This window comes from Myotis davidii, unplaced genomic scaffold (genome assembly GCF_000327345.1).
Source record: "Myotis davidii unplaced genomic scaffold, ASM32734v1 scaffold184, whole genome shotgun sequence".
Lineage (NCBI taxonomy): Eukaryota > Metazoa > Chordata > Mammalia > Chiroptera > Vespertilionidae > Myotis > Myotis davidii.
In genome coordinates, this window is record NW_006297021.1 from 4,831,414 (window position 1) to 4,853,852 (window position 22,439).

Consider the following 22,439-nt stretch of genomic DNA (forward strand, 5'->3'; position numbering starts at 1 on the left):
TTTCTCTGTCCGAGTGGGCTCCCTGCTTTTCTATGTAAGCCTTTCTGACTTACTGGGAGACACACACACACCCCATGCCTCCTTGCTCTCCCCGCATAGCCGTTTCCCCATGGGGCTCTGTGTGTGACAGAAACGGGCCAGGGGACAGAGAGGAAGACGAGAGAGAAAGATGAGTTTGTCCTCTGCACATTCAGGGCCCCTTGGAATAAATCCAGGAGGATGAGGGCATTCACAGTTCTGTTTTACAGATTTTTTTGGAGCAAAAATGTCCCTTGCCATCCGCTGCCTGGTAAATCTACATGTCAAGACTTACCCATGACTTTCGTTATCTACACAAGTAAGATGTGTCCTGCTCATGTCAACCATCCTCAGTCCATAAACAATATGTTAATGACTTGTAGATGATCAATATGACCCTCCTCATAATGGTGGCCAGCCCAGAATCTTCCCACCCGCAAAGGGAGCTAATTCCGAATGTCCTGACGTGGATGCCTTTCTCCAGGCCTCTGGATTTCAGAGCTGGGCTTCGTCCCTGCGGCATTTATCCCAGATGTGGTCATGTAAGGAAGGGACACTGGGTCCCTTTTTTTATTCAATTTTGAAAAAAATATGTCATATCTGTATCCATCTCTCATTAGGCTCAATGCTCGGAGAAAGGGCTGGGCCGAGGCGAGGAGGAAGGCTCTGTCCTTGACTGTGGTCCCGAACTCCTGTTGTCTGGGGCCGTGGTCGGCAAACTGCGGCTCGTGAGCCACATGCGGCTCTTTGGCCCCTTGAGTGTGGCTCTTCCTAAGCCTTAGGAGTACCCTAATTAAGTTAATAACAATGTACCTACCTATATAGTTTAAGTTTAAAAAATTTGGCTCTCAAAAGAAATTTCAATCGTCATACTGTTGATATTTGGCTCTGTTGACTAATGAGTTTGCCGACCACTGGTCTGGGGTGTTTGAAAAAGAGAGTAGAGGCTTGAACTGCAGGCTTCTGCCCTCTCTGGTTTATGGAGCCAAGTGCTGGCGGGAATTTGGCCCATCAGCAAGTCCTCTGAGAGACGTGCAACCGAAGCAGGTGTTAACCACCTTTCCCCGCCTCCCAGGGGACCCTGACCCTTTCTCATTGAGATCCTCTTAGCCCTGGAGATGAAAATCACGTAAAATACTGTCCTATTTTGCATGTTCCCTGTCACCTTTGGTGGAACATAGGTAGCAGTCAGCTGAGTATCAGATCAGAGCCCATGATCTGGGAGTCGGTGGGTCACTCTGGTTAACTTGATGGAAGCAGTTTGCATATTCTAAACGGAGCCTTGTTTTTGAGGATTCCCTGCAGACAGCTCTGCTGCAGAATTCTAAGAAGTTACGGTTTGTCTGCGAGGTCATTGTTAGGCTACGTGAATCTCAGACTCACTGGATGCTCACGTGTAAATTCTTCTGGTGTTCGTATCACAAGTCACAGGGCTGCTCTTAGGACCCCAACCCGCCCCCCACCGCATTTATATGGGCTTCTGTTCTGACTTGGCTATTGGTGCGTGTCCTTCATCAGGAATGAGGATCAAGGTGTGATTGACGCGTGCGTTGTTGTTATGATGGGTTAGTGAGTGTGTCTACTTCAGAATGGCGGACGAGAGGCTGTTACACGTTAGCATTGCGGAAAAAGCATTGCCCAACAGGTGGCAAGATGGAGGGGACTTTTCTGGATTTTGCTGGCTGTTAAACTGAAGGAAATTTGAACCTAAGGGACTCCAATAGATGGAAGAAAAGATTATTGCTCTGCGTGAGAGGGGCCCCAGGTTAGGTAGGTCTTTCGTGGGGGTCCTCGCTTTGGGTCAAGGTGCAGGAAGACGGATGTACCTGACTAAGCAGCTCTCCGGGCAGGCTGGTGCTGGGGTGGGGAAGACACAGAGGAACATGACCCCAACCCGAGGCCCCTAGAGTGTGCCCAGCAGCCCCTGCAGCTGTCCTGACTTCTCAGAACAGGCATGTTGCCTGAGAAACCATTCGGTGATCACACACACATGGGCAGGCTCTCATCGCTCTTCCACAGCGAAGAGAAGAAAGGTGCGGGCGCGGGGCAGTGCCAAGACTACAGCATCCGTACAAAAACCTGCCCCGCTTTTCAGACAGACCCGTTCAGTGTCGGGCTGCGTCAGAGGCCAGCCCTCGGTGCCAGGGTTGGGGCCCGTCCTCCACCTCCCGTTCTCGTCTCGGGTTCACTGGCTTCTCTCGATCCCTGCTCTGATCTTCACGGTTTTTTTCTCAAAAACAGAAAATTAATTTTAAAAACATTTGATCAAAGGAGATCAAAGGATTTTATTCCCAGGGAAGCACTCAAGACAGTAGGTCATCCTGCTATGTTAAATGTGCGGGATCCATCGTCTGCTGACACGTGTGGGTCACAGTCTGAGTCCGTCGATCTTCTCCCAGTGGAGGGGCCACTGCGGATGTTTCACGGAGGAGTGTCACCTGCGTTCCCGTGACATCGGGAGAGGCCAGACCTGCTTTAAATCTAGGGCAGCTGTGGGGGTGGGAAGACGTGAGAGACATGATGAAGACGAAGGGAGGGATCGGGAACTCCGCATCTGTGAGGAGAGAGAGAGAATGTCCCGCCCGGAGGAATACATCATTTTCCACAGAGAATGGCTGGGGCATTTGGCCGTAATCCCCCTGCTTAGGAGACTTGGAAAGAGAGTTTAGAGTATCCCACAAAGGCTAGAGCAGCGAGGCTGGGCAAAAACGCACAAAATTAGAGACAACAGATAGATGAACATCAGACAGGGGCATCCGTGAGTGAACACGTTAATGAATGGAGACCCTGAGGACAGGGGAGCGAGCCCTTTCCCAACCGTGCCTCTGGGAGGGGGCATCCGAGCAGAGAGGATGTGCTGGGGCGTGAATTAGAAGCCCGAGGCTTGGGCCCATGAATAGGAAGAGAGCAGGAAGCTGATGTTCTCTTCCAGTTCCCTGGGGCCTGTCGCATTGTGAAGTCCCAACTCAAATGAAAGAGATGCACTCAGAGAGAAACAAAGGCCGGTCAGGGCTGTTCACCGCAAGGCCGGCTGCAGTGAGGACAGCCAGGAGTGCAGGGAAGTGGGGAGTATGTCCACAGGCATAGGTTGCCGGGGAGGCCTCCCTCAGTCCCCACGGTCCCCGTACTTCAGAGGGCAGTTGGCCGCTTGCTGGGCGTTGTGTGTCTGTTTTTGTCCTGGTGAGGAGGGGTCACCTGGCATTCTCAAAGTCCCCGAAAGTCGCCCCTGACTCCTTCACTCACTCCCTATTCCCAAGTCCCCTGGTACCTTGCATGGCCATGTGCACCTTGCTTTCATTTCTCTGGATGTGGGTGCTGACCGAGGGGGGGGGGGGGGGGGCAGCTGTTGCTGGTCCCCACTGAAATGAAGCAAAATAATGATGGGAGTTTTTTTTATCAAGTCTCACCTATTCCTGGGAAAGATCGCTCACCCTGAAGTCAGGTCCCTCCTAGCTTTGATCTGTGTGCCGGGCCTTTCTTCAGGAAACCCTGGAGGAAACCAGTGATCGTTTCCATTTAAAAAACCCCTATGTCAGTCGCCGACTTTGTTTCTTGGCGAGAAAATCGTCAGGTCTGAGAGGCACGCTCCGCCTGACCCGGCCCCTCGCCCCGGCTCTGTGCGTGCTGCCATCATCAGCTCCTCACGTCCCCGCTTCCTCTTTTATTACACTCTTCAGCTCCCATGGTCCCCCTCCCCCTATCCCCCTGGCGAAACCCTCCGGGGCCTCCCTCTACCGCAGAATGGACCCTAAGAGGACCCTCCGTGTCAGTCGGGCTGTCCACTCCTGACCTCGCTGCCCTTCCATGCTCCTCCACCCCTCACCTGCTGTGGCCGTGGCCGTGGCCGGAATGCCCTCCTGCCTTCTCTGCCTAAATCCCGCGTCTCGGTCCAGGCTGGGCGCGGTCCCAGCGGAGGTGGGCCTCCCTCGCTGCTCGGCGTGGCGGCATCTCTCCGTGCGCCCTGAGCCCTTGTGGCCCTCGTTTTCAGTAGCTCAGTTGGCACCACCCACTGAGGGTTTAGAGAACACTTCCCCTTCCCACGCACGGCCCTGTCAGCCTGGCCCCGGCCCTGCCCGTGGATCAGTTTTCCCGCGTGACTGCCCTCCCATCCGACTCCCCGTGCGCGTTGTGGCCGCAGTACCTCGCCCGCCCTGTGCGCCCAGTGAGAAGCTGGGAGGACCGGGCAGGTGCTGGGGCCTCACGCCTGGCCGCCCGCCTGCCCGCCTGCGTGTGCACTTGAGCCCCATGGGTGCCTTCACGGACACTCGGCCGCTCCTCCAGGGCCAACTCAGAACCGTCCGGCCAGACCGACCAGGCCACGAAGACCCCACTCAGCCGGGTCACCAATAGCACCGCCCACAAGCAGGACTTGTCTTTCTTTCCCAGAGAGCCAGGGCTGGTAGGTCAGGGTCTGCGTGCCAGCACCCTCTCCCATGCGTGTGCCCGGCTTCCCTGCCACGGGACACGGCGCAGGGGTGAGCCGTGAAGAGCCGAGCGGCAGCTGGGAGATGCTCTCTGCGGGAGACGGGATGTTCCCACCTTAGACTGAATGGAGCCAGAAAGCGTACACCAGCCCGGGGGTTAAAGGGGGCAGGTGAGTGGGCAGAGCGCTGGCAGGTGGCATCGCCTGCGGAAAGCTGGAGCTCCCTGGGCACCAAGCCCATGGTTGACACGAGGATAATGGGCCTGGGCCTGGGCATGAAGGTTCCAGGGATGGCCCAGTGTGAGATGCAGCCAGAGGCTGACCAACTCGCTTGGCCACAGCCCGTGCTCACTGCCGTCTGGAAACGGCGGGAGGGAGAATGCAGTGTGAATACATGCTCCATAGGAGATTCAAAATGATGCTCATTTCTTCAAAACACGGCGTTTCCACGCTACGCTGTGAGAACGTCACATGGTATAAGAATACGTCCAGGGTAAGATTTCCCTGCAGGCTGGTGTTATCAGTGATTCTGTATAAATAGGCCTGCGTGTGTTTGTGTCTTCAAGAGCAGTCATTTCTCCAAGCAAGCAAGGACAGCGGTACACCAGGCTGGGCTCCTGTGTGCGGGCGGGGGCAGGGCGGTCTCCCTTCCTATCTCGCTCTGCCTTTTATGGGTCCAAACAGTGGTTGCACTTAATGGCGCATTTTCTTTCTCTTTGCTTCTCCCTCGCGCTGCTCTCTTCCCAGGCCCCAGTCCTGCCACTGGCTGAGCAGCGTGGCCAAGTGTCAGAACATGTCAGTCCAGCCGCGATCTGATACCGCCCACAGGGGCACTGGGATCAGCGATCGGGGGGCCAAGCAGACCCCGTGCCCTCCCTCCGTCTCCTCACCCAGCCCCACCGTGACCCTGTCCTCTCTACTCTCATGACCTAGAACCTTTGCCTAGTTATTAACCAAGCTCTCAAAGCTAGTTTTTTACACGTAAAAAGCCCTCTGTCCTGTTAGAACAGAATATCATGTAGGTACTTCTGTAGCCCTTGCCCCTTGTTGCCCATACTCACACCTATGATTCAGATGCCCTCCACGCTCTCCCCACTGCCTGTCACTATTAAGGTGCTCTCTCTTCGTGGCCCACATCTGGGCTGACCCTGGGTAGGGCTTGGCCAGAGTCTCCAGTTCACTTAGACCCGTGGTCAGCAAACTGCGGCTCGCGAGCCACATGCGGCTCTTTGGCCCCTGTAGTGTGGCTCTTCCACAAAATACCATGTGCGGGGCGCACACTTACAGTGCAATTGAAACTTCGTGGCCCACGAAGTCGGTTTTCAGCCTGGGCGAGTCTATTTTGAAGAAGTACTGTTGATATTTGGCTCTGTTGACTAATGAGTTTGCCGACCACTGGCTTAGACCTTTGATTAGTGAAGCAGCCTTAGTACCCAGCTGAAACCCAATCTTAAGTGTATGGTTGTCCCAAGGAAATCCCTACTTTTTCAGCCATAATTTGCATTTTTTTTTCTTCAAACCACATTGTCATTTTTGAAATGTTCTCTGATGCTACCACAAATGGAAAAGTCACCAAAAAAATTATTTCTTTAGTGAAGTGCTGCATCTGTAATGCATATTTATGATTATGGGACAGCTATTTAAACTGTATCTTAAGGCCCAGCCAGTGTGGTTCAGTGGTTGAGCATCAACCTATTTACAAGGAGTTCACAGTTAGATTCTTGGCCAGGGCACATGCCTGAATTGCAGGCTCCATCCCCAGTGGGGGGTGGGAAGGAGGCAGCCAATCAGTGATTTCTCTCATCATTGATGTTTCTCTCTCTCTCCCTCTCCCTTCCTCTCTGAAACAACAAAGGTATATTTTTTAAAAATAAATAAAATGTATCTTAACATTTAAAAGTGCCTCCTATATTATATACTTAAAAAGTAATAAAAGTATAAAAAGTAAAATAAATATAATAAAAACACATATAATCATTAAGTGTCAGTAAACACTATACCTCATTTCAGTAAATATAATAAACTAGAGGCCCGGTGCATGAAATTTGTGCACTGGGGGTGGGGGACCCTCAGCCCAGCCTATGCCCTCTCGCAGTCCAGGACTCCTCGGGGGATGTCTGGCTGCCAGCTTAGGCCCGTTCCCTCAGGGAGCCCCCGAGGGGTCCGTAGCGCTGCCTCAGAGGCGGAAGAGGCTCCTGCCACCGCTGCTGCACTTGCCAGCCATGAGCCCAGCTTCTGGCTGAGTGGCACTCCCCCTGTGGAAGTGCACTGACCATCAGGGGGTAGCTCATGCATTGAGCATCTGCCCCCTGGTGGTCAATGCCTGTCATAGTGGCCGGTTGTTCTGCCGTTCAGTTGATTTGCATGTTAGGGTTTTTATTATATAGGATGATTGTTCAAAATGCCTCCCATTCCTACCATGTCATTGTGGACAAGATAGAGTCTCACTATCCCACCCAACACTTACGCCCCAGTTTACCATGATAAAACATGTCAATCCCTGAGAAATAAGAAAGTCTTTAGTAGACTTTTATCTGATTAGTTTGTTAAAGATGTCTCAGGACACTCAAGGAGCATGTTTAAATACACAAATACATACATGCTTGTATACACACTGTTTCACAAAGTTGTATATGTATTTGGGTTGCACTGCCATATAGAGCAGACGTTAGTAAATCTTTCACAACTGATAGGACTGCGCAGTAAGTCTACTTTGTGGGAAACGGGGAGGAATACTTGGAAATTTAACATCAGCAAACATGTTCCCTTTGAAACAGCAAATTGGATGTGCAGGCAGGCCTTGGTCACACTTCAAAGACGGATGCGCTGGGAGGGAGAGCTGTGCTGTTGACTCGCGCTCACTGGGGAGGGTTTCCGTGTCAAACAGGCTTTGGTGACTTCAAAGCATGTTTGAAGTCTTCCGTCTGCACCGCTCTTGCACGAAGACAAATATTCTTCCCAATTTGCGCAGCTGACGGAGCCGCATGTTTCACTTAGAGGAGAACCCCCGTTGCCCATTTAACACCGAGCCCCTGCCTTTGCATTCAGCTACGACAGCGAAGGTCGCCTGACAAACGTCACCTTCCCGACGGGAGTGGTCACCAACCTCCATGGCGACATGGACAGGGCCATCACCGTGGACCTGGAGTCGTCCAGCCGAGACGAGGATGTCAGCATCACTTCCAATCTGTCCTCCATCGACTCTTTCTACACCATGGTTCAAGGTAAACACGAAAGCACCATTTAAGCATAGGCCCGGCCCCCAGAGAGAGCGTGGCCACCTCGTTGTCTCAGGTGAACCGGAACAGGGAAGGGGAACATGGAAACCTCCAGAGATAGGGAGGAAACAGCCTCATGTCTACACGTAATGGTTGTTGAGTTATATGTACATACAAGGTGTCCCAAAAAAACGTATACATTGGTTATAAAGTCAATGTTTATTAACGTACAGTTCATTTTCAAGATGTACAGGAATCTACAGAAAGGAATAATTATTTTTTATCAATGCCTGTTTTCAAACTGATGCCTGTTCTGGTCCAGACACTGCTGATAACGCAAAGCGATGGAATCACAAACATCAAGAATCATTTTGTGTGTTGCCTGTTGCCTGTTTTGCACCGTAAACTTTATCTTTCATGTATCCCCATTAAAAAAAAAAAAGTCTAGTGGCTCTTTAGGGTACATTTTCTTTGTTCGAAGCTTAGTCTGGCTTCACCCATTATTTCAGATCAGTTAAACGTGAAAATGAAGTGAGTTATCATCCGCTGTTAAAGTGTGTATTCACTTTTGGGGGCACGCTATACTATAAAGTTACGTCATATAGAAAACACTATGTTAACCGGGAAACCGTCCATTCCCGTTTAATAAAACGATGTATTTCCATGCTTCACGTGCACCATCAGACCCTCCCTGGGTCACCGTCCTGGTGTCCTGAGCCCGTCACCCTCACCGCCGGGCGTCCCGTGTTGGGGGCACGGCCCTTCCCGAATCCGGGACACGGTGTCTGAATGCCCTGTGGTGTGGTCACTGGAGATTCTATCCCAGTTCCAAACACGCCCGTATGTAATGTCTGCACTTGGAGCTCTTCGCTCCGTAGGCATCTGTGTCCAACGTCTCCATGACGGGACCTCCCACCAGAGGCCTTTACGATGCAAAGTTGTGAGGGCGAAGCCCTTAGGAATCGCTAGCTCTGAGCTAAACATCTTCGACTCATTTTGTTGTTGTTGTTTGTTACTAATTCTGTCAGGTACTCTGCACAGTCATCTGAAGTTAGTATTGCTCGAGTTCATTCATTCTCCAAATCGTCTGTGTTATGCGAGCATCTTAAGCTGAAGCAGTAGCTTACAATATGAAATGTCTTTGGCACCAAATGTAAGATGAGTCTCTTAACATCCATTTCAGGCGAACTGTCACCTTCTATTTGGGGTTGAGAAGGTATAGCTATTAAATCTTTTCAGCGTCCTTTAGTAAAAGATACAGGAACAGGGCAGGAGAGTCCCCTAGACGCTGGAGGTGACACCAGCCTCCGGAGGAGCCCATCCTTGGCTCTTTGCAGAACGCTCACTGCACGACCCTCATTTAGTTCGTCAGACAGAGGAGGGAAAGGAGCCCATCGGTAGTGGAGAAGGCCTATAAACCTCCACGTTCTCTCATGGTCGGCCACACCTGATGCAGCGTGAAATGCCAGAAATCAGAGATGTCTTACTGTTTTTCTAAGCGGGCGTCCTAAAGCGTTTTTATTTCCCTATGAATGCAGTTCGGTCGGCATTTTAGAAATCGGTGTCACTTCTCGCGGCGCCTCCGGCCAAGGGTCTAATCCACGCCTGTGGCTGACGCTCTCTGCTGCTTGTCCCGCAGACCAGCTGAGAAACAGCTACCAGATCGGCTACGACGGCTCCCTGAGGGTCATCTACGCCAGCGGCCTCGACTCCCACTACCAGACGGAGCCGCACGTGCTGGCCGGCACGGCCAACCCCACCATGGCCAAGAGGAACATGACCCTCCCCGGGGAGAACGGCCAGAACCTGGTGGAGTGGAGGTTCCGGAAGGAGCAGGCCCAAGGAAAAGTCAACGTCTTTGGCCGGAAGCTCAGGGTGAGTGTCGGAGAGCAGAATCTAGGACCAAACATGGTTCTTCCCGGGAAATCAGGAACGTGCATGTAGCACGGCCTCCAGCGGCCCGGGTGTCAATGGGTTCTTACTGTACTGACGCCATCTTTAAATCTTAGCTTGTCCGTCACCCCCTCGGGGTGGTGGCTTCCTGATGTGGGGATGGGGCTCATTAAGAAAGGGCTTCGCTATTGAAAGTTCTCCGGATCATAAAGACGGGCATGGAAAGGTGGGCTGGCCGGTGGAAGGTGGGCTAGTTCTTTCTATCCTCAGTTTTTTAAAGCACAGCTTGGGCACATGGAGGCGCATCGGCGTCAGACCTAGTGCCTGCCTCCTCGCCACTGACTTGTGGAATGTGTGAGAGGAATGTAATGACCTTTCTGACGGTGCTGGTGACCTTGGTCTTTGCAGTGTTCTCTGCGTGACCACTTCACACCGAGCCGTGTCTATCCCGGAAGCACGCGGCGACGTAGGACACCTATTTAGTGCTTAATCTAAGACAACATGGACTCGGTACTAAAACACAGGTGACAAGAAAACCACCGTCAGACCCCTGCAAACTGAGCCTGACCCATTCTTTCTATTAGTAAACAGGTTTTAGTTTATCAGATAACTAGGTAACTATTCCTAAAATCACTTGCCGCACCATTAAGCAAAAGTACTTAAAATCAAAGAGAGAGAACAGAACACAGAGCATACCATTAAAATGTCCATGTTTTCTGCACCAAAAATGGTTAAATTATCATCACAATCCAACACGATTTACCTTGACAAGCCTTGGGGTGGGGGGGCGGGGCGGACAGCTACTGACTACAACCCAGTCTCTGTTTCCAAGAAATAAAAATGAAGTAAAAAAGGGACCAGTGGGTCAAATACGGTCTGCATGCCACTGACGGGTCATATTCTGACTCCGCTTCAGTAGCAAGGCCGGTGTTTGGGACTGAATCCAGGTCTTTGGGCACCAGTGCCACCTGCTCCCACCCTACCCGCACTCAGGCTGTGCGAGCCAGGTGCCCGCGCTCCATCCCGGATCAGAAGGCAGGCAGGGGAGGCAGAGGGAGGGTGGTTCAGGGAGAGGAGTGAGAAGGGAGAGCAGTGGACGCCAGGAGGAGGTGACGTGATGGATGGGCGAGAAAGTGGGCTCGGACTTGCCCCAGGTCACTTGGAGAGGGGCGAAGGCTGTTGCCACAGTCGACTCCAGCTGCTGCCTTTCCTTCCGGGGAGCCTGGCCTCAGTGGCTGCGTGCACCTGTCTCTGCCTGCACCCCTCTGCCTGCACCCCTCTGCCTGCCCCCCTCTCTGCCTGTACCCCTCTCTGCCTGCACCCCTCTGCCTGCACCCCTCTCTGCCTGCACCCTCTCTGCCTGCACCCCTCTCTGCCTGCACCCTCTCTGCCTGCACCCCTCTCTGCGCACCCCTCTGCCTGCACCCCCTCTGCCTGTACCCCCTCTGCCTGTACCCCTCTCTACTTCTCCCCAGGACCTGCTTCCTTGGGCCATTGCAAACCAGAAGGCAGCTCCAGGCTGTCTCCTACTCACTGTCCCGAAAGCAGGCAGATTACACACACACAGTCTCGGGCACAGGACTGCCTTCATCAGACATGCAAGTACACTGCTCCCACGCGTGCTCCCCAGTCTGTACCCCAAAGACTCAGCCCCACCTGGAATTCAGAACCTGCGGTTCTAGACCGGGCTCCACTTTTTACTAATCACTAGCCTTCTGGGGAAATCATAACATCTGTCAGCCTCATGGCCTTATCTGTGGCCTGGCTGGCTATAGCATGACCCGAGTAACATATTACCCAGGTGCTCCCTCACAAAGCAGACATGACAGAGCTGTATTGTGGATGAATGAAATGTTCCCTCCCTGCCTGTCCCCACCGTTGTTATGTGAGAGAATCACGTGGGGCTCAGGGCAAGTACGCTGTCAGCAGAGGCCTGGTCGTGTGTTCCCAACCCCACCCTGGAGAATCCCACCCCGTCTGCGGACGCGGGCTCTCAGACCAGGCAGCACGGGGACGGGAAGGGGCTGTTTCGGTCGCAGGTTAGGAAGGTGCCAGGAGCGGGAAAAGCAGGCCAATCCCCGAGCGTATGTGCGGCTGTTCTTTGTGACAAGCTGTGTATAAGTTATCCTTTTTTTGTTTGTTTTATTAACACTGCTTTTTCAGACATAAAAAGAAATTAGGAAGAGCAGAGGGAAGGAGAGGAAATCCGATCTTAACTCGCTGGTTCTCTGATTCTACACAGAGACCCTCCTCACTCTGGGGAGGAAGGGACTATGCTCCATTTTGAAGGTCCGAGCTGGGACATGGTCGTGGGAAATTAAGATCTCCCCATCTAATTTTTAACAATCCGAACAGTCAACAAGACTTCGTTAGGTACCAGCCGCCAGGCCACACCGCAGACCTAAGAGCGGAGGTCCCGGCCTCCCCCTGCGGGGCCCCAGGCTGCTAACACTGTGGGCCGTTGTGAGGTAGAACTTACTGAGGCCATGTAACCGAGGCCACATAACCAAGGCCACATAACTGAGCGGCTGTGATGCTGGCTGGTTTGGGTGCGCCATGGGTCACCGACGGTAACAACCACACGTGGTCGAAGATTGTGGCCGTGGCCTGGGGCCACAGAGACCCTCTCCCAGCAACGTGGTGCGAGACTTGTAAACGAATCACAAACGTCGGACCGGGCGGGCGGGGGAGTAGAGGATCTGAAGTCCCTGCCAGTCAACCAGATGGCATCCAAGGAAAAGGCATTCGGGAAAGTGGTGACATTTCAGCATTTGGCCAAAAGCAATGCTCGTGTTTGTAGCCTCCTGCTATCTCCGCTCATTAATAATTTATGGTAATGTGGGTTCCAGCTTCCACGCAACTGCTCCGCAGAGGGCGACAGTCCCGCTCACCACTTGCATTTCATGCGGCCACGATTAACCAGTGAGCAGTTCCCTCCGGTGCCCGTGGGGGGGCTGGGCGCCGTCTGCAGCGACGTCCTATTTCCCACCTCCCTAACATCTGAACCAGCTCTAAAGCAGATGCGTTTGGTGCTGTTCTTACCGGTTGCTCGAGTTTACAAAGTTTAATTGAAAGCGTTTTGAACAAACGCCAGGCTGTCTTTCTGCTTAATGGAACCTTTAAGAGGAGCAGTTAATCTGCCGCCTTGCACTCGTACCCGAGAAGTTGCGAAATTAATTTACTGACAAAGAGAATCAATCACCATAAATGGTGTTTAAGCCATGGTGGGGACGCCGGAGGGTAACCGGGGGCGGGTACTGGATCCGCGTGATTTATCGTGTCGTCCGGTTGGTGTTCTCACAGGTCAACGGCAGGAACCTCCTGTCCGTCGACTTCGATCGGACCACAAAGACGGAGAAGATCTACGACGAACTCTCACACTCAGGGCAGGGTCAATGGGGAGGTTATGGCTCTACCCTGTCACAGACAGAGCAGGGCCCGGGGCCCCCCACACTCTGGCTGCCGAGCAGCAAGCTGATGGCCGTCAACGTCACCTACTCGTCCACGGGGCAGATCGCCAGCATCCAGCGGGGCACCACCAGCGAGAAGGTGGACTACGACGGGCAGGGGCGCATCGTGTCGCGGGTCTTCGCGGACGGTAAAACATGGAGTTACACGTACTTGGAAAAGGTAGGTGTGCACTCTCCCAGTCCAAACCCCGTGCGGCCCAGGGGTTGCGCGTTAGCCCATGAACCAGAGGGTCACGGTTCGAGTCCCGGTCAGGGGACGTGCCTGGGTTGTGCGGTGGGTCCCCGGTGTGGGGCGTGCAGGAGGCAGCCGATCCATGATTCTCGCTCATCGTTGATGTTTCTGGCTCTCCCTTCCTCTCTGAAATCAATAATAACATTTTTTAAAGACAACTGGGGAGGCAGTGATAGTACTTTTCAGGCACCTCCCAGAGCACTAGGACAAGGGGACAGGGACGGTGCCTGAGCCCCACGTACCACCCTCAGCATCGCTGTGTCCATCTCAGCTGCATCCGCATGAGCTGAGCTCTTCCTCCTGAGCTGGGTCCCCCTCACTGAGGCCCTTGTAAACAGACACGGAACACTGTCCCCCCGCCAGGCGTGTACATGGGCCACTCCACGGATGAGACGCTGGGCGTGTAAGTCGTCGGTGAATAACCTCCCAGCTGGGTCTGTGGTTTGAGAGCCCGCCATCCGCACGGTGAAAGCTGCCACTGCCAGGCCAGCGGGCATCGACCTGGCCATAGAGAGCGCAGAGGCCCTGTGTACGCACTGTTCACGCATCAGTCGCCCAAGGCTGCTCTTCAGGAAGCCGCCTTTCAGGCACCCCATCCCCACCCCTCTGTGCCTGGCTCCTTCCCCCCCGTGTAGAAGGCAAGCACCGAGCTCAGGCTGGCCCCCTCCCTAAGTCAGTGATGGCGAACCTTTTGAGCTCGGTGTGTCAGCATTTTGAAAAAGGAACAGAGGGACGGTCCCACAACAGAGTCCAAGCTCCACGCGCAGAGCCAGGCGGCATGTGGTTTGGGGCACTGATGGGCCCGGGGGCGGGGGAGGCGGGGGGCAGAAGAGGAAGGAGAGGACTGTCTCCTGGAATTCCTTTCTCAAGAAACACGCCCCCCAAAGAGCATGTCCTTGGGGTGCCTCCTTCCTGGGCAGTGAGCGCCAGCCCAGGAAACGACTGGGTGTGAGTCCTGAGGCCTCTCCACCACACGGCGGCCTGAGCTACAGACGCAGTGCCCAGCAGCTCCGGCCTCCACGCTGGCTCCTTCTCACGGAGTAACGCGGGCTGCCAGCTCATGTCCGCTTCACTGTTGTGCACTTCACACACTCTTGTCACCAGGGGTGCTCTGCGTAGCCCCTCAGTCTCAACCCCACCCTGCCCTACAGCCCCCTCAACCCCACCCCTACATCTACCCCATCCCCACCTCTGCCCTGCAGCTACCCCGCCTAAGTCTGGCCCCGCTGAGAACCAGCTGCAGGGCCACGGTTCACATTCGGATGCTGCTGCCTTCAGGCAGCCCCCAACCCTGGACACCCCAGCGAGGGCCCTGCCTGTCAACCTCACCTCTGGCAAACCCACCCACATGCGCCCTGAGATGAGGGCTTCCCTCCACACCAGCCGCCCCCCTGCACGCAGTCAGGCTATTGGTTGGCTGTTGAGGAACCACAGAGTAAGCCCAGCAGATGCGTGCCTTTTGTCTTCCTGCAGTTACCTGCTAAATAAGCAAAGCTAATGTTCAGGGATACATTTATTCACTTCATAATTTAACACCGAAGCAGTGTGTAGCCCAGAAACCTTTCATGGCCCCTGAGGTCCAGGAGAGATTGGCACGCCCAAGAGGTGACTTCAACATGTAGATGGCATTGCGGCTGCAGATGCCACACAAGAGTCTGCAGACAAACAAGCAAAACCCACATCCGGGTCCGTGTTTCTGTGAAGGGAGTTGGTAGCCCTCCCTCGCCATGTGCTTCCGCTAGCCATGTTTGCTGACCTGACGCTTTACGGGCACATTATCCCATAAAGGGGCTCGCTTTATGTCTCTTCTTCATAAAACGATATTCTGAAGGCGTTGCTCCGCCCCCACATCCACTGGAAATTGAAACATGACTTGAGTGGCTCTTCAGTCAAATGAGGGGGGAGCCGCCCTCCTGAATTAACTGCTCATGGTGACAGCACTGCCTTTCCCAGATGCTGTTTGCACCTGGAAATGGTGTCTCAGAGGCAGCGGGGCCCAGGCCTGCATTCCGATTTACCCAGGCCCATCGACAGCCTGCCACTCGGTGGGCGTGCGTGGGGAGGAAGCACGTGTCCTGACACGGGGCACACTATGAATCTTGAGCCACTGACTGGAGAACCCCTAGCCCCCTAACGATTAAGCATCCAAGCAAAGTAGACGGGGAATCCTTAGCAACCTGCAAGGTCAAGGGTAACTCAATTAAAATGAACATCAGCCCAGCTGGTGTGGCTCAATGATTGAATGTCAACCTATGAACCAGGAGGTCATGGTTCGATTCCCAGTCAGGACACATGCCTGGGTTGCGGGCTCAATCCCCAGTAGGGGGCGTATAGAAGGGAGCAGATCGGTGATTCCCTCTCATCAATGTTTTCATCTCTCTCCCTCTCCCCTCCTCTCTGAAATCAATAAAAACATACACTTTTTAAAGAAATTTTCCCGGGTGGCATGTCTCTGCGCGTCCGCGGTCGCTACGCCTCGCTTCTGCCTCCCCGTTCACAGCACCGCCTAACGGTGTGTCCTCTCGTTGCAGTCCATGGTGCTCCTGCTGCACAGCCAGCGCCAGTACATCTTCGAATACGACCTGTGGGACCGGCTGTCGGCCATCACCATGCCCAGCGTGGCGCGCCACACCATGCAGACCATCCGCTCCATCGGCTACTACCGCAACATCTACAACCCGCCGGAGAGCAACGCCTCCGTCATCACCGACTACAACGAGGAGGGGCTGCTGCTGCAGACGGCCTTCCTGGGCACCAGCCGGCGGGTCCTGTTCAAGTACCGCAGGCAGACCCGGCTCTCGGAGATCCTGTACGACAGCACGCGGGTCAGCTTCACCTACGATGAGGCGGCGGGCGTCCTGAAGACGGTGAACCTGCAGAGCGACGGCTTCATCTGCACCATCCGGTACCGGCAGATAGGCCCCCTCATCGACAGGCAGATCTTCCGCTTCAGCGAGGACGGGATGGTCAACGCGCGCTTCGACTACAGCTACGACAACAGCTTCCGCGTAACCAGCATGCAGGGGGTCATCAACGAGACGCCGCTGCCCATCGACCTCTACCAGTTCGACGACATCTCCGGCAAAGTCGAGCAGTTTGGGAAGTTCGGCGTCATCTACTACGACATCAACCAGATCATCTCCACGGCCGTGATGACGTACACGAAGCACTTCGACGCCCACGGCCGCATCAAGGAGATTCAGTACGAGATCTTCCGGTCCCTCATGTACTGGATCACCATCCAGTACGACAACATGGGCCGGGTCACCAAGAGAGAGATCAAAATCGGGCCCTTCGCCAACACCACCAAGTACGCCTACGAGTACGACGTGGACGGCCAGCTGCAGACCGTGTATCTCAACGAGAAGATCATGTGGCGCTACAACTACGACCTGAATGGGAACCTCCACTTGCTGAACCCCAGCAACAGCGCGCGCTTGACCCCGCTCCGCTACGACCTGCGAGACAGGATCACCCGCCTGGGGGACGTCCAGTACCGGCTGGACGAGGACGGTTTCCTGCGGCAGAGAGGCACGGAGATCTTCGAGTACAGCTCCAAGGGGCTCCTCACGCGGGTTTACAGCAAAGGCAGCGGCTGGACCGTCATCTATCGGTACGACGGCCTGGGAAGGCGCGTTTCCAGCAAAACCAGCCTGGGACAGCACCTGCAGTTTTTCTACGCCGACCTCATCTACCCCACGAGGATCACACATGTCTACAACCATTCGAGCTCAGAGATCACCTCCCTCTATTACGATCTCCAGGGACATCTGTTTGCCATGGAAATCAGCAGCGGGGATGAGTTCTACATCGCCTCGGACAACACCGGGACGCCGCTGGCTGTTTTCAGTAGCAACGGACTCATGCTCAAGCAGATCCAGTACACCGCCTACGGCGAAATCTACTTTGACTCCAATATTGACTTCCAGCTGGTCATTGGGTTTCATGGCGGCCTGTATGACCCACTCACAAAACTCATCCACTTCGGAGAAAGGGATTACGACATTTTGGCAGGACGCTGGACGACGCCTGACATAGAAATCTGGAGGAGAATCGGGAGGGACCCGGCTCCTTTCAACCTGTACATGTTCAGGAATAACAATCCTGCAAGCAAAATCCATGACGTGAAAGACTACATCACAGGTGAGCACCGTCTTACTTCCTTGCTGGGTACGGAATTACTTTAATCCTTGGGTTAACACACAAAATAATTAGAGTTGCTTTCTTTTTAACTTTGTAGTTTACTCATGCAAAATCAAATGCCTCGCCTCTTAAATGCATTTATTTCTCTGTGGAACCACAGAGAAACCAAAAAGGGAAACCGAGACATAGTTTGTTACTTCTGTTCTGCCTGCCAATGCCCAAGGCCACAATTTTCTGAAAAGACATGGAGTTCAGTCACGGAAGGGAAGTCTGCACCTGGAGATGCAGACACCATGGAACTCGGGGGTTCCAGTCCCTCCCCCTCTCCTACCAGCTGTGTGGCTTTGTAGACAAGTCGTGTCCATTCTAGCGGAAAGGATGGGTGTGAAATACAGCACAGTGTGGCTCAGCATCCCATCACCTCAGGACAACAGAGGAACCGTTTCTCCCATCAGTTGCTTAGCCAGGGGACACTGTGTCTGTCCTCACGCCTGTCCCCTTATACTACCGTCTTCATTACCATGTGGTACGGTCCTGGCACTACTAATAGATACACTGATCTTCAGGGCATAGATTTAAGATCTTCCCAAGGTTGGTGCGTGATGCAATTGAAAGCATCAGATCCCACTTCTGCCACCAGGAAACAGAGACAGGGACCCAGCAAGCACGCCCAGTTCCCTTACATAGCTGACTTCCTCACTCCTCCTCCACTCCAAGGACCCTGAATCCTTCTGCCTCCACCGTTCATTCCTGAGCTGCACTCCACAGTTAAGGTTCCCTGCTTTGTGGTTTCGTTTGGGGGTTTTCTGTGTTGCCTTTGCTTGTGTTAGATAGGTGCTCCTTCAGGCTGTCGTTTTCTTGCTCGGCATTTCCGGTGTACCGAGATGTCCGTTTTCTCAGTTGCCAGGACGGCTCTCCAAACGCTGCCCCCGTTCACTCTCCATCTGCCTCCTGCTTTCCCCGCATTCCCAACGCCGTCCGTAGCTCTCTGCCAGGTGAACCCGCTGAAAGCCCCTTCACTCCGTGTCCGAATTCAGCCACGCCCTCGTGTGCCCTCCCTCAGGGCTCTTCAGTCCACCTCCACAGCCATGTCCCATCATGTTGGCAATGTTTGCAACACTTAAGACCCTCTGGCTCTCAGTTACACAGACATTGGTTGTAAGTAGGAGAGCCCTTACCTCCAATACTCCACCAGTCATGAGAAGGGATTTTCTCTAAATACAAGATAGATGATCGATAGAAAGATAGATATCACTTTCTGTCCTACATGATGAACTTGGGGTTTATCTCTCCCACCACCCCACCCCCCATTTAGAAGAGGGAGAATACCGCTGACTTTAGAGCCCTATGATACCTGGACAAGGAGCCAGCCGGCCTGGCAATGGGGTGCTCTAGAGGAGGAGATAGGAAGCAAGCGACTCCATCATGGTGACAGGCAGTTAACCCCGGGCTCTTTGCGAGGTGCTGACAGGGGCTGACTGGAAGGCGGGGACGCCGTACTCCCGATTTCCTCCGCTCCTAGCAATGTGGACTGCAGAATGCCACAGCAGCATTTTCTTAAAAACATCAAAAGAGAGAGGGGCTGGCATAAACTATTAGGTGAAATGCAATTTCCCACTTCCCAGCTTAACATATAGAATCATCGACACCCAACCAGAGTCCCAGAGCTGCCTGCCCGCTGAGCACTTCTGCAAGAGCATAACCTCCCAAGAGAAGAGACGCCTTCTTCGGAGCTTAGTGGCTTTCGGAGTCACAGGCAAATATTTTAAAAGACCATCTGAAAGGTTCCCAGGTTTTCTCCCAAAAACGTGTGTTTCCACTGTGCAGGGTGCGCCTCGAAGGCCTAGCTGAGGATGAGCAGCAGTGCTGCGCCCCGGGCCAGCTTTCCGCATTCGCCTCTGATGAAGCATCTACTGTTGTTTTCCACTCTCTCAACTTAGGGCTTTTATTCCTAGAAAATGGGTTGCGGGCAGCTGCATATCCTTGGGCCATGCCTTTTGAAAGACAGTGACACACAGCTCGTCTTTAAGACCAGCCTTTGCTGACCATACTACACATTCCATCCGTTTCCAACAACCCTGGCTCTCCCCGCTGCTGCGCCGGTCCGCCTGGTTTCGGCCCGATCACCAACACAGGCGGCAGCCGGCGCACGGGGCCGCGTATTCCGTCTGTCCCAGTGCGCGTCTGTGACTCCCCGTTTCCTACGGCCCTTGCTGGGGTGATTGTCTTCGCGTCTGAAAGTGGGGAGCTGGTTTTGAACTCTGGGGTCACGGTACCCGTGTGCTCTTTCTCTGGTTGTTCTTTGTGAATCCGGGCCTTTCTCTCAGGTAAGAGTTTCAGGTTCTGAAAGCACAGCATAAACCCTAACCCCTGTTCTTTGCGACATCCTCCTCCCAGATGTTAACAGCTGGCTGGTGACGTTTGGCTTCCACCTGCACAACGCGATCCCTGGGTTCCCCGTCCCCAAGTTTGACCTGACGGAGCCGTCCTACGAACTGGTGAAGAGCCAGCAGTGGGACGATGTCCCGGTAAGACCCGCAAAGCGAAGGTCGGGAAGGGTGGTCAATGGCTTACGTGTGTCCTGTGCACCCGGATTCAGTCACACTGTGTTTGTGAAACCTGGACCAAAATCAGTTTCTAATTTTTTGACTCGTTGAGGGAAGAAAAAAACAACATTTCTGCTCAGTAAACTGGGGGCCCATGAAACGGGCTTAAATCTGTTTTTAGTGATGCTAATAAAAACGCAGAAAGACATTAGCAAAAGGTAATAAACTGCAGGGTTTCTCCAGAGAAGCCCATGAAAGCACATTTATGGCCCTTGGGACCTGAAGGCAAAGACACAGGAAAGAGGAGGGCAGGCGATCCCTACACCAAATTAGCAGTCCACAAACAGTGCCACAAAGGTCACCTATTAAAGAATAGAAACCGTGTTTCATGGGAGATGATTAAAAATAAAAAATACAACACAAGGCTCCCCCTACAACTCGGTGTTTATGGATTTTCCTGGCAATAACAGATCAGGAGGCCTTAAACGGTTCTGAGATATAAGAGGAGAAAAAGAATGGAAAATGGCAAAGTCAAAGCTGCCGTTTCAGAAAATGCCACTTTCAGTTCCCACCATTCAAAGATCAGAAAGGAATGCACAACAAAGCAACAGAATTCTAGCTTAAAGCAAGAATAAGGAAAGATCAAGAAATTGGGCTGCCCCGTAACAATTAAAGGAGAGTGCAGAGTCTTAGAAAGACTCATCCCCCCGCCCCTCGAGCAATTTCCTATAATTTCAATGACTACAAAGAGGAAAGGCAACTGTGGCTAAAACACACACACATACAGCATCAATACCTCTGTTTCCCGGTACATGTTTCATAACATAAAGGCAATTCCCTTTTTCACATGTCATCTTCACATTTAGAAAAGCAAAAACCCATCGGTGTCCAGGGCTGGGGGCCACTTTAACATTTCTAATTGCAGATGCATCCACGCTGACCACAGTGCCATGCAGACATATGCAGTTTCCTGCTGCATTAAACAAGCGTGTCCTAATTGTGTGCGACTCCCCAACATGTCTGAAAACACGTCTGACGGTACAAATGGAATTGCCAATTTTTTTTCCGAGGCAGCCTTTTAAATACGGTTCGGGTTCTCTGTCAAGAGACACGCACCATAAGGACAGCTTAGGGCAGGGGTCCTCAAACTTTTTAAACAGGGGGCCAGTTCACTGTCCCTCAGACCGTTGGAGGGCCGGACTATAGTTTAAAAAAAACTATGAACGAATTCCTATGCACACTGCACATATCTTATTTTGAAGTAAAAAAACAAAACAGGAACAAATACAATATTTGTATTTGCATGTGGCCCATGGGCCGTAGTTTGAGGACCCCTGGCTTAGGGAATCTCCGGCAAAGACGTGGAGGCCGCCCCAAGTTCGGGGAGAACAAATGTTTCTTTCACGGCTGCAAATAAAACAGATGTTTCCATTTGGGAACACTGGCCAGACAGACATCTGGTAGTACAGGAAATGGCTGAGTTAAGATGCCCTCTGGTTTAAATCATTTGCCAGGCCCTAACTGGTTTGGCTCAGTGGGTAGAGCGTCGGCCTGTGGACTGAAGGGTCCCAGGTTCGATTCCGGTCAAGGGCATGTACCTTGGTTGCAGGCACATACCCAGTAGGGAGTATGCAGGAGGCAGCTGATTGATGTTTCTCTCTCATCGATGTTTCTAACTCTCTATCCCTCTCCCTTCCTCTCTGTAAGAAAATCAAAATATATTTTTAAAAAATAATAAAATAAGTCATTGGCCAGTGTAGCGTGTGCCCTGTCCCTAAGTCTCCAAAAAATAAATGTTTTCCCAGAGTAATAAATCCTCATCCCCAGCTGTCCCACAGCGCACTCATCCTTGTACGTTTCAGTTCTGCAGTTTCACTGATGACATTCTATTGAAATCATCTTCACTGGGAGAGGATAGAGTTTACAAGCCAGAGCATGTGACCCCCTGCCCTGCACATCCTGTGTTTGCTGCTTGCTCCTCAGCCTCCCCGGGGACAAAGCTGCTGGGATGGCGGACCTGCTAAGCTGGGCGCCCCAAATGGGAGGGACGGAGGAAACGGGCATCTAGAGATTGAAAGAGAAAAGCTCACACATGAACATTCTGCCCACGTTAGGAACTAAAAAGCTCTGAATACGCGATGGCGTTAGCGCTTCCTGCCTTTCCAAACACATTTGGATCAGCTTGCGGGGTGTGCATCTTGCGTGCGTTCCTCCACGCAGGGTTTCTTTTAAGCCTTTTCATCTCTAAAGAACCCACAGAGGTTTCAATAAATGCCATGGAGCTCTGTCCAGACCCCGTCCGCCTCCTGTGGGGAGTGGGCGCGCCACCAGGCAGCCGGGCTCCCGCCAACCGGAGCCACAGCCGATGTCTAACCGGGGCCCCCCTGTTCTCCATTCGCAGCCCATTTTTGGAGTCCAGCAACAAGTGGCGCGGCAGGCCAAGGCCTTCCTGTCGCTGGGGAAGATGGCGGAGGTCCAGGTGAGCCGGCGCAAGGG

At 53.1% G+C, this 22,439-nt stretch overlaps 1 protein-coding gene across 1 annotated transcript in view; it reads left to right on the plus strand.

Moving 5' to 3' along the window:
- TENM3 (teneurin transmembrane protein 3) overlaps positions 1–22,439 on the plus strand; it is a 420,001-nt gene that overhangs the window by 396,954 nt on the left and 608 nt on the right. Inside the window, exons 25-30 of the mRNA XM_015569744.1 lie at positions 7,490–7,665; positions 9,299–9,534; positions 12,856–13,182; positions 15,786–17,397; positions 19,795–19,925; positions 22,345–22,439. The exon at positions 22,345–22,439 is cut by the window's right edge and continues 438 nt beyond it. Of these exons, the coding sequence (XP_015425230.1) occupies positions 7,490–7,665; positions 9,299–9,534; positions 12,856–13,182; positions 15,786–17,397; positions 19,795–19,925; positions 22,345–22,439 (2,577 nt within the window). The remainder of the gene's footprint in view (positions 1–7,489; positions 7,666–9,298; positions 9,535–12,855; positions 13,183–15,785; positions 17,398–19,794; positions 19,926–22,344) is intronic.